General features: G+C 30.3%; 1 protein-coding gene across 1 annotated transcript; it reads right to left on the bottom strand.

The window, feature by feature from the left end:
- Positions 1–9,386: 9,386 nt before the first annotated feature.
- On the bottom strand, positions 9,387–11,837 carry LOC107430647 (uncharacterized). The gene is made up of 3 exons (XM_016041515.2): positions 11,558–11,837; positions 9,523–9,750; positions 9,387–9,400 (listed from the first exon to the last, which is right to left on the bottom strand). The coding sequence occupies exons 1-3, from the start codon at positions 11,835–11,837 to the stop codon at positions 9,387–9,389; spliced, it is 522 nt and encodes a 173-aa protein (XP_015897001.2).
- Between the last annotated feature and the right edge of the window lie 498 nt (positions 11,838–12,335).

Here is a 12,335-nt window from a genome sequence, read left to right as displayed (position 1 = left end):
AATGTATCTATGAATATTTATTTTATATGTTTAAAGGTACTTATAATTAACGTCTAATGAACTATGATAAAAATGATGTTAATATAAGAATTAATATAATGATAAGTTGCACATCATTTTCCCTTCGTTTTTTTTTTTCATGGAAAGTATACACATATATAATCTGAAACTGAACGGAATTCCCTTTCACCCAAAAAAATAAAAAACGATCTTTTTTTAATCCAGATTAATTAAAAGCTTTTGGACATTTTAAAATATATTTTGCTAGGAGATGCATATATATATATATATATATATATATATATATATAGAAAGAGAAAGAGATGGACACCGGTTAATTAATTAAGAAAGACGTAACAATTTAAAACTTTTATCAAACGAATCCATACATGCATCCATCCTTCATTGTATCGGGTAAAGTAACTTTATAGAAAAGGTTAAACAATAGTAATGACCATTATCATTTCTTTTACAAAATAAATAAAGAACCAGTATCACAATTTGAATCATTTAATCGTGAAAATACAACATATATATATATATATATATATATATAAATATATATCTTTTTACATCCCTATATCACTAGAAAATAAAAAGAGAATAACTCTCAAGGATTACAGTTCCTCTATAATTTTGTTTTTGTCTACTTTATACATTCTTAATGACATGATACACACAACAACTAACTGTTGAATACACACCGTATGCACATTGCACATCGTCAACATCCTCCTCCTCCACCACCACCACAACCACCTCCTCCTCCACCTCCGCCACAACCTCCTCCACCGCCACCACCGCAACCAGCAGCCGGTGTATATGCAGCAGCAGCACCAGCGCTGCCCATGATAACCATGCTGCCGTTACCTCTTCTTCTCGCAGGTCGGACTCCTGAAGATGCCGGCCGCCGAGTATAAGCAGCTGGATACTTCTGCTTAGGTTGTTGTTGTTCCTCGCTCCAGTTGCAACCCATCACGAAATATTGTACCACTATAAAACTTTGTATTATATCTACCTATCTATCTTCCTTAGCTGTTATATTGTAGTAGCATATATATAAGTGTTTTTTCCGATTGCTTTGGCTACCCTTAACATATTTATAGCTATAAAATTTATCAACAGCTAGAGAATCAAACGAAGAAAAGTAGTTTTGTTTTGCTTCAATTAGTTTCCCGGAAAACACACCTGTATCTTAATTAACATATTTAGTTTAGGAATATTAAGAGAAGACGATAGCTTTTTTCTTGGTTAATTTGACTTCCCGTTTGGAGGCATTCAATGAATATTGTTTAAAGGAACATGTCGGTTGGGTTTAATTAATTATTTGTTTCTGAAAAGAACAACTTGGTCATGTGGCCCATTGCGATACGGAAACGTAGAAAAGGAATCTTTGACAAAGTCAAATGTGAGTTTTTCAACCCAGGGAATATTCGATGCTGATGTTGATTCCTTTGGTGGAGCATCTTTACTTCGTCACACATTCATGAGTTCGTTATAAAGGATTTTTTTTTTTTTTTTTTTAAAGATATTTGCTATGTTTCTTTACAGTCTCCAAGACAGTTCGAAGAAAATGTTTGCATTGTCGAAAGAGTCAACGAAGAAAAAGTATTTGGATGAGAAGTGCAGTTGATAAAAATAGAAAATTTGTTTGTATAGAATTTTATATAATAGATTTTTTTGTAAAAAAATTTTTATTAGAATGTTTGATTATAAATAAAAAAAAAATTTATTAAATGTTTATTGATTTCTATATAAGATTAAAAAAATATATTGTTTAGAAAAATTTAAAATTTAGATTTTTTAAAAACTGTTTTTTATCAACAAATTATTATTAAATAATATCAAACATCTTTATTTTTTGATAAAAAAAATTTTAACAATTAAATAGAACTTTTGGAACCAAAAAAAAAAAAATCTCTGCCAAAATGGACTCAAAGATTGGTCACTCATCATTTTATTTTATTTTTATTTTTATTATTATTATTGATTTTTTTTTTTTTTTTTTTTTGGCATAAAGGCCAGTCATCAATTGGGTATCAAATTGACTACTGCTTAGCAGTTTAACAAAATCATGAAGGAATCTACGAATCGAAGTTTACCTTCAAGTTGAAGGCCGGTTTAATTTTCTTTTTAATTAATAACTTGCATTAGTATTGCTAACTTACGTCTGTTGCTAGCTTCTGTCCACATGGGAAATGAATATTACAGTTATATATATATATATATATATATGGTTTCCGTATATTTGTCACTAAATTGCATGGAGTTACAAAACTCCATATAATTCTAGGAAATATACAGCATTTTAACAAAATGAGGATATTCACATGGTAATATATATATACATATATATAAACGAAAATGACCGTTGAACATGGCCTTAGGCTTCCCATAAATGTGTATGGATCGCCATAAAATTGCAACTAACTGCTATCTACAATATTAATGTAAAACCAAAATGGGCCCGTGTATAATTTTTTTCAATAAAAAATAAATCATTTTAAATGGGTGCAAATTCTTTGTCCTTTATGTGGATAACATGTTATCTATGTGTCTCTTTCCACCAACCAGTAAATGACACCGCAGTTATAAAATTAGTTTGAAAAATTTTGTTTCCCTTAGCTTATTTTCCATCATTCTTTGCCGTTTACGTCTTCTATTCTTGTTCGAAAAGAACTTTTAAAAAAAAGAAAAGAAAAAAAAAAAGGAAGTATTTTGTAATACTTTTCTCACGCTTGAGAAAACTTACCTCTAATAATTCTTATAGATGTTGACATTATGATATTCTGGGAAGCTTCATAGCCCATGTGGCGACGTACGTTGATTTCTTGAACGAAAGGTTAATGATAAAACAGAGAAACAGAGAACTTTTTTTAGACTTCAAATTTTAGATGAGGTGTCAACATTACTGGATGGAGAGGGAGGGACAGTGGATCCAGAATTTTAATTTTTTTTATTTTTTTATTTTTTATTTGTTTTTTTGGCAAAGAAAATTCAAGTTGTGTTAAGAAATATCAACAGTACAAGTACTACAGGTGTACAACTTTCAATCTGGATAGTATGAACGGTGATGTAATTATTGGGGCCCTTCCTCAATCCATGGTTTAAAATAGTCGAAAAAGAATATTTATCCAAATTATAGGTTATATGATTCTCTTTATTTGCAAAAGAACATAAATAAATTATATATTTTTAGCTATATGGTTAAATTTGTAGCCATAAGATAAATGCAGAAAAAAGGAAAGCAATATATATATTTATACACACAACGTTACATGAAAAAAAAATTAGAAAAATACATACATAACAACTATAAAAGAGAAAGCATATATTAGCCATCCGTGATTAATTTCCATTGATAATGTATATTGTGAATATATACGATAAGCTTAAAATTAATAGTAAAAAAATGCAAATACGGAAAAAAAAAATTTCATTAAAGGATAATTTACGAAGAATTATTTAGTAGATCTATTTTATATACAGATTTTTTTTTTTTTTATACAAATATATATAAGATCAATATGGGTATGAGATTTACATAGGGTGAGGCTTTATTGAATATTTTTCCGGATTTACACAACAATATATGTAAACTAGCATAAACAAAACTTTCAGCATCTTTATTCATATTCAAGCTACAGTGGGATACACGTCCACTAAAGCATGGCTATATTATATGTATTTACGAATGTCAACCCCCTCCTCCTCATCCACAACCTCCTCCTCCACAACCTCCTCCTCCGCAACCTCCACCACCGCATCCTCCTCCTCCACCATTACCACCACCACGTGTCTTCCTTCTTTTGTTTGGAGCTCGAGAAGCTGCTTGCTTGGGAGCTGAATATTTTTTATTTTCTTTCTTCTGATCAGCATCATGGCTCCAAACACAACCCATCACCAAAATGCAACAGTACTATAAGCCTCTTTATGGATCGTTCTATTTCACAAGATATTAAGTTTAATGCATTTGGCTTCTCCTAAAATGTATATTTATAGCTTGTAAGCAGAAAGAATATTCAACATTTATATCTACATATAATGTATATTTAATTTTCTTTTTAATTTCTTGGAATGCGCGTAAGTGACATCATGAAAGGTACTAACAAATTAATTAAGACACAGATGACCTAAGAAAAAAGCTTAAAACACAAAGTTTTCATTATCTATTTGAAGAATTAATAGTGGTGAAATTAATTTCTAATTGCCTTCCTGTTTGTGGAAAATAATCTGTTTATTCCGAGTAAACTGGCTTGAACGCTACGATAGCCCATATTATTGGAACATGTGTATGACAGGTGACTTTGACGAAGTCAAACCATGGAATTGTACATTCCACCTGTACAAACAGTTCATTGCATTACTATTGGACAGTAATTGACTAAAGAGGAATTTTTCAGTACACATGGTGTGTTTGCTGATTTGGTACATATGACCATTTACAAAATGACACATGTATTATTAGGTATATATCAAAAAAAAAAAAATTCAAATCAACGTTAGTCTTTCACACCGTTAGTTTACACTTTCTTTCTTCGTCTTATTCTTTGTTCTATAGGCTATACATTTCGTCTTGGACATGGATCATCGTCTCCAGCACCAACAGCTTTTTCTCAATCTTGTGGGTGGTTCTCTAATATATGTGAAACCCATCTAATAAATTATGTCATTAAGAGAAGAAGATGATATTGACTGAGAAATAATGAAAACAAAATTGTGTGTGTTCAAGCAATTACGGGAAATGCATTTTGAACTCCCATCAATGGAGGATGAAGGTGTTCTGAAAATTTACAGTAGAGGTGATGAGTGTTTGACACTCGTTTATCGAGCCATATATTTGGTTGTTAAAATTAGATCTCTTATATTTTCCTAATAAAAATTAAAAAATGATCAGATTTTTTATTGGTCGCTTCAAAAAAAAAAAATGGCAATGAAAATTAAAAAATCCATAAAACTTATCAGAAATTAAATTTGGAATTAGACTACTAATGAAAAAAAAAAAAACTGTCTCATGAAAAAAGAGAAGGAAAAAAAAAAAAAAAGACATTAAATTTTGTAGCTGCCGATTTAGATTCTTTAATATAATATATAATTTATAGAGTTTGTGCTCATCACCCATACAATAAATATTGTATATAAATTCTGTTTTTTGTTGTACATGAAATTTTCTACGTTGGTAATATAGTTGTTTATGCGACATGGTCAGTATCCATGAAAATGGGCAATAACCAATGCTTGTGAGCTCTCAATGTAATATACAATTACAATGAATGTAACGATCGATAATAGTTATCATGTTTACTCCAGTTGACGTCAACGACAATTGAGTTTAAAACATAATGCAATCAGCCACCTAATAAGAAGCTTAAAAAATTGATAATAATAAAAACTATCTAATTTAAAGTGATTGTAAAATCTTTAATAAATATATATATATATATATATATATTACCGGTCAAGCGCCATATAGATAAGTGAGGTTGGCCCATACTATATCCCTCACACCCTACACTTTGAGGCGTGGACTAAATTTCAAGGTACTCTTTCCCTATTTCTATTTGATTATAGTAATATTGTAATCCTAATTTAAAATATATATATATATATATATATATATATATATATATATCAATAACCATATATGTAATTCAATTGTGCTAAAACTCCACCACTCTGTCAATTATAAGTGATATTATTAATGGTAACAAATAGTAAAAAAAATAAATTTGCCAATTATATCCCCTGCCAATAAATAAAACAATTCATACCGTCTACATTCATTAATTTAAGATCGTAAATGGAAATTTTGGTTGAAATTAATCTGACAAAGACAATTGAAGCTTATATGCCCTCCACACAAAAACAATTGTACATTTGAAACCTGGACTGGGAAAACAGGTAGCCTCGAGCTCAGTGTAATTAAGGATAAAATTAATATTCCTTGTTTTGATAGAATCTGCATACATTGAAGACTTCTTATATTGGGTGCAGACTGTTGAAACCTTTTTTGATTATATAAATATCCGTGAATCAAAGCAAGTTAAATTAGTAGCTTACAAACTTAAGGGAGGAGCGTTAATTTGATTGGAAGGAAAAACTACAATTTAAAAGAAAATGACAGGGAAAGGATGTTGACTTGGCATGAAATTATGCAGCAATTTAATAGAAAAAAACAGGGAAAAGATGTTGGACTTGGCATGAAAATTAGGTAGCTTAAAAAGGCTCGTTTGTAGCCAACTGATCATGAATAAATGTTGTACTAGCAATATCATCAATGTCAACAGCGTGGTAAAAGTGTTAGTGAGTAATATAAGGAATAACTTAAATAAGATTAGAAACAATAAGTGTCAAGATAATAATTTGAATTACTTTCTTTTTTTTAATTTTCTTTTAGATTAGAATATTATTATAATTCTAACAGAGAGAGAGAGAGAGAGAGATAGAGAGAGATTGGAACTGCATCCCAATCTGGAATCTGTCATATGCTATCAAGGTTGAAAAGCAGCTCCTCAGACCAATTTCCAAACCGACCAAATAGATGTAAACTTTTCTCAGATTTCTACGGTGACAAAACGAGACCCAGCCCAAATACTACCCCTTCTCGCCCTAACCAACCCGTATCTTTCTCTTCCAAATACCAACCTCGGCTATGAACTTTGCCCCAAAAAAACCAAAAGGGTCAGGTAGCAAATGATTTTTCTTCTTTTCTTTTCTTTTTTTTTTTTATTTTCCATTTTAGCACAAGCTTTTAACATTTTAGTGACCGTGGCAACAAAGTTTAATGGCGTGGCAATTACACCACCCAGTAACCAACTCGTACACTTCTGAAAAAACAAAAAAATAAATAAATAAATAAAGGGTTAACTGACCGGCACGGATACAGATTTTCTGGCTTTAAAATTCTTCTCCAATCCTATTTCACTAATAAAAAATTAACATTTCATTTAAAAAATCATCATATATTTTTTCATATTTTCACGTCATTAAATTATACTTTCAAAACTTTTTTAACTTATCAAAAAAAAAAAAAAACTTTTTTATGGTTGCGAAACTCCAACTAGTCCATTTTATTAAAATTTTAAATTAAATCCTTTTTCATTATTTTTTCTTTTTTTGTCTTTTTTTTCCCTTTTTTTGCCATTCTTGCCGTTCTTCTTCCCTTCAACCATAACTTTTATATTTTTATTATTATTATTATACCAACTGGATGCACTCGTTAAAGTTTTAAAAAAGCCCTATATCATTTTTTTTTTTGAATTTTTTTTTTTTTATTTCTTGTGCAATTCCCTGCCATTCTTCATTCTTTCTCCTATAACTGTTATACTTTTTTTTAATTATTATTATTATTTTTTTTTCCTACCGTGCGGCAGCAGCAGCCATCAAGGCTTCTTTCTCTATTTTTCTTTCTACCAGACGGCACTGCAGCAATTTCTTTATCTAGTTTTTTTTTTTTTTCTACTCTACCGTGCTACAACAACTTTTTCCTACAATACAATCCCTTTTAAGGCTCTGTTTATGTACAGCAAAATGCATCACATAAACTTTTATGATTTGATAATAATGGTGTATATAATAAAACGTTAATTTATAATTTGAACAAAACACATCTATCATCAAATATAAAGAATACTTTATTCATCAAATATATATATATAAAAAGAATATTATTTTTACCTCTAAAGAAATGTATATATATATGACAAGCTTAATCATATTAAAAAAATATATAATATCAAAGCGAAATAGAAAATAAAAAAATATTTTAAAGCCTAGAATATTTTAATTTATTATAAAATATTAGAATATAGCAAGAATGCAATATTATATTCTAAACCCTCTATTGATAGAAACATTAACAAACCAAGCACACAAATGAAAAGGTATATAATTAAATTTTATATGTTTTTCTATTGTTTAAATATTATATAAATAAAATTGAAATCAATATTGAATGTAATAATTACATAAGATTACTCAGGCAAATAATCAAGAATGTTGATATAGAGACTAATAAGGCAGTGCCGTATGGTAGAAAGAAAAATAGAGAAAGAAGCCTTAATGGCAGCTGCCTCACGGTAGAAAAAAAAAATTAATAATTAAAAAAAGTATAACAGTTAGGGAATGAAAGAGTGAAGAATGGCAGGGGATTGCACAAGAAATTTAAAAAAAAAAATAAAAAAAAAAGGAATAATATAGGATTTTTTTAAAACTTTAATGAGTAGAATCCGGTTGGTATAATAATAATTAAAAAAATATATAAGTTATGGTTGTTGGGGAGAAAAACGGCAAGAATGTCACAAGAAACCCAAAAAAAAAACAAAAAAACAAAAAAAAAGAAAAAGAAAAAGGAACAAGAAAAGAAAAAGAATGATAAAGGATTTTTTTTTTTTTAATTTTAATAAAATGGGTCCAGTTGTAATTTTGTAACCATAAAAACATTTCCGTTAGTATAATTTAAAAGAGAATAGCGTGACAACATAAAAAATATGTCAATTTTTTTATTAGTGGAACAGAATCAACACAGAATTTTAAAATGTAGATCTGTATCCCATGTCATTATCCTACTATCTGTTCAATTTTCTATATATGCCTACATTTTTGGTCCTCGGGCTGCATTGATCTAGGCTACCTCCCATCATGAAGAAAAACTTAAATACAGGGGTCTTACCAGATCATGGTTATCCACATGCAATGTAGATTCAACGAGCTATACATGGCCATGCGCAACATTACAAACAATATCAAAACAAACTAAACATGCATTCCTCAAATATATATCTATTGACTGTCCAATTACGAGTTACACGATACTTCTATTCGTTTGACGTGAGGATATTTCAGAAAAAAGAGTCATTTTGATATTCATCGACTACTCTTGCTGCAAAAAAATTTGGGATTTTGTTTATTCCTCTTGCCAAATTAAATCCTTGCGATTAAGTTGGTGAAATGCATACCGTTTAGTCGAATATTCATGATATGGGTTCAGTAGAAATCATAGTCGTATAATATTTGTTTGGATTTTTGACGATATTGTTTTATATCTCTCCAATTATACGCTCTCACATCACTTATAAAAAAAAATTAAACGAGTAAATTAGGAGTTAAAATTTAAATTTTATACTTGTTTGCTACAATATATTATGTTGATTAAATTTCTATTTTTCTGCTTTAGACAGATACGTAAGAATATACAATACAATATTAAATTTAAGTTTAAAGCCATGTATTTATAAATTAAACTACAATTGTATGGTTGATTATTGAAATATAATAAACTAAATATATGTTGCACGAAATTTTTTTTTAAAAAAAAAAAAAATTTAAGGTCAATTAAGAAATTTAATAAATGAAACAACAAATCTGAATTATTGTTACTCTAGAAACTACGTACAAATGCCTACAAATTAAGGAAGAACAACATCATAGGGTCAGCAAAATAGCAAATAATAACTTGATCAACTCAACAAGCGCTGCCACCACCACCTGCACCTCCACCATCACCACCACCACCACCACCGCCTCCTCCTCCTCCTCCTCCACCATAATCGCCTCCACCACCAAAACCTCCTCCTCCCCCTCCGCCACCATAATCGCCTCCACCGCCGGAACCTCCTATTCCAATGGTATAATCCGCTCCACCATCATAATTTCCTCCGTCAACATTATCTACTCCACCACCTCCACCAGCCCAAATTCCGCCACCTGTTGCTCCACTACCTCCACCAAATCCAACCCATGTGCGTTCAGCTGGACATATCAAACTTAAAATGATAATTATGATCGTTGATGCAACAAAAACTATGATTGGAATTAGCCAAAGTTCCATATCTTTTCTATATATCTCTGCTTGCTGATTATCTCAATTCATCAACCTTACCCCTCACTGGCTTCCTATTTATAATCAAGAACCAGCCGCGTAAAAAGTGTACGATATAATTCCATATTCTAAACGAAGATCAATTCAAAGTTTTTAATATTGAAAAAGTTTCAAACATATAAATATGCTACTTTATATTATATGAAAAATAATAATGGTCAAACTTAGAAAAATATGTAAATTAAGAAGCTACTTATATAAGGCTCTTCCATGACTGGCTAAACTAAATAGTTCTTGTATTATGATATGACTGCTACGGTACACGATCGATGAATAGACGTTTAGTTTTCTCACCTTTTTTTTTTATTTTTTTTTTCATTTTTGATATTGACATTGTTTGGTATGTCTAATATTCCCAACCAAAAAATACGTGCTTAAAAGCATTTTCAGTCTTCGCAGTGTGTAATTTGAAAAAAGGAAACAAATCCTTCAAGAAAACTTGGGTGGATAATTTTATTTTTAATTCTGAAAGTTTGAAATTTCCAATTATATATAAACCCTTATAGGGAAAAATGTTGTAAATGGTCAAAATTCGGTCGGTCTATATTGATGGTTTGTTTATGGCGTAGACTGGGTCCCGACTTCATGATCTGCGTATGATTTTCATGGGAAATGGCCAACTGGATTGATCAGCGATTATGGGCTTATCCATTATATGGCCCAACGCCAACCCAATCCCAACTTTTTCAATAGTAGTGTTTTTTTTTTCTTTTTTTTTTTTTTATTTGTAAATATATTAAAAGTAAAGAATTTGAACTTTAAATCATTATTTTTGAAAATAATGACTTTTACTATCAAATTATCCTTAATATCTTCATTAAGTGACAATAGCTTTTTTTGGCAATGTTTGCTTAGTTTTGGGGGTTCTCTTAAATAATATGTAGTATTAAGCTTTAAACGTCAAATACAATATTAAATAAAATTAAGTCATCGATTCCAATTCAATATCGGTTTTTTTATTTTTTCGAAACCTCTCCACAAGCAAGGAGCGACGGAATTTAGTGGGCTACGTTGATGTTAGAGTAGTTCTTGTGCTTATATATTTAGAAGATCAAATATTGTATTATAGATAATTAACATGGTGCAAGACGAAATGTAAATCTCGTCCAAACTTTCTTTTTCTAAGAATGAAAGCAGTTTAACTAAAAGTACTCATCCAAAAGCCCCTTTTTTGTTTTTTCTTTTTTTCCCCTTTTAGTTAGAATTAACTTTCTTGAACGAACCCAGAAAAAAATAAATAAATAAATCCCTTGCTTCACAAGATATGGTATTGTATAGAAATATTTTCTGCAAGCCTTAAGATTCGACTTATTCATCAAGTTACTCTTTATTCTACGTCCAATCTAGCTAAATAACAATATATTAAATTGCAAGAGGCTATAAACATGAATAGTATTTGTAATAAACTAATTAATGCGAAAATTAAACCTTTTAAATTTAATATTTGAATCAATTTACAAGAGTCTGAACAAGAAATTTAAAATGATAATAATAACAATAATAATGCAATATTTTTACTCTCTAAAAGAATTAATAAAATCATAATAACACTAGCAGATAAATTAAATCTTCTACAAGCCAAACAAAGGAAGAACACAACACCATATATTTATGCATATGGTATCAACAACGAAATCAATAAGCAGATCATGATCATGACTCAACAGGCGTTAGCACCTCCGCCTCCACCGCCACCGCCACCGCCGCCCCCACCACAACCTCCTCCTCCTCCAACGGCTCCACCACCAAAATCGCCTCCAGCACCTCCAAAGGTCGAAGCAGCTGTCCCTCCACCATGATGATGATGATGAAGTATACCTCCACCACCACCACTACCACCACCGTAACCAACCCAGGTGCGTCCTCCGAAGAAGAGACGACATAACAAAGCAATAACGACGAGTGCACCGAATAGCGAAAAGAAAACTATGATAAGTGTTTTCCCGGTTTGGTCCATCTTTCTACTATGTCTCTAGCTACTTGCTCAATCCAAATTGATTAAAAACTTAGCCCCTCGTGGCTTCCTTTTATAATCAAAGAACCAAGTATGAAAAAACATGACTTTGAATTTTTTGCAGTTTGAAGATTCAAACTTTTTAACATTGGGCTTCATAGGTACTATTTTATTTTTTTGGAATTATATGAATAATAATGGTCAAAATGGAGGAGACAAACACAGATACGTTATTTACAAGAAGAATGAAAGAAGATACTTCAAATCCTCTAAGACTCGTTTGTGAGGGAGTCTTGGAGACACTTGGCAATTATATATATAAGCAGTTTTGTTTGGGATATGTAAAAGCTTACCATCTGTCAATCAACCAAAGGTGTTATATTATATAAAGTATACTATGTCTTTGCGTGGACCCTCTAATTTTTGTATTACGTTTTACAATTCCATTTTAACGTCTAAGTTATATTATAAATTTAGCACGATGGTTTTTACTTTTTCATT

Source organism: Ziziphus jujuba, chromosome 6, assembly GCF_031755915.1.
Source record: "Ziziphus jujuba cultivar Dongzao chromosome 6, ASM3175591v1".
Classification (NCBI taxonomy): Eukaryota; Viridiplantae; Streptophyta; class Magnoliopsida; order Rosales; family Rhamnaceae; genus Ziziphus; species Ziziphus jujuba.
Note: the sequence above shows the minus strand (reverse complement) of the source record. Positions and strands in the feature narration are given on the sequence as shown.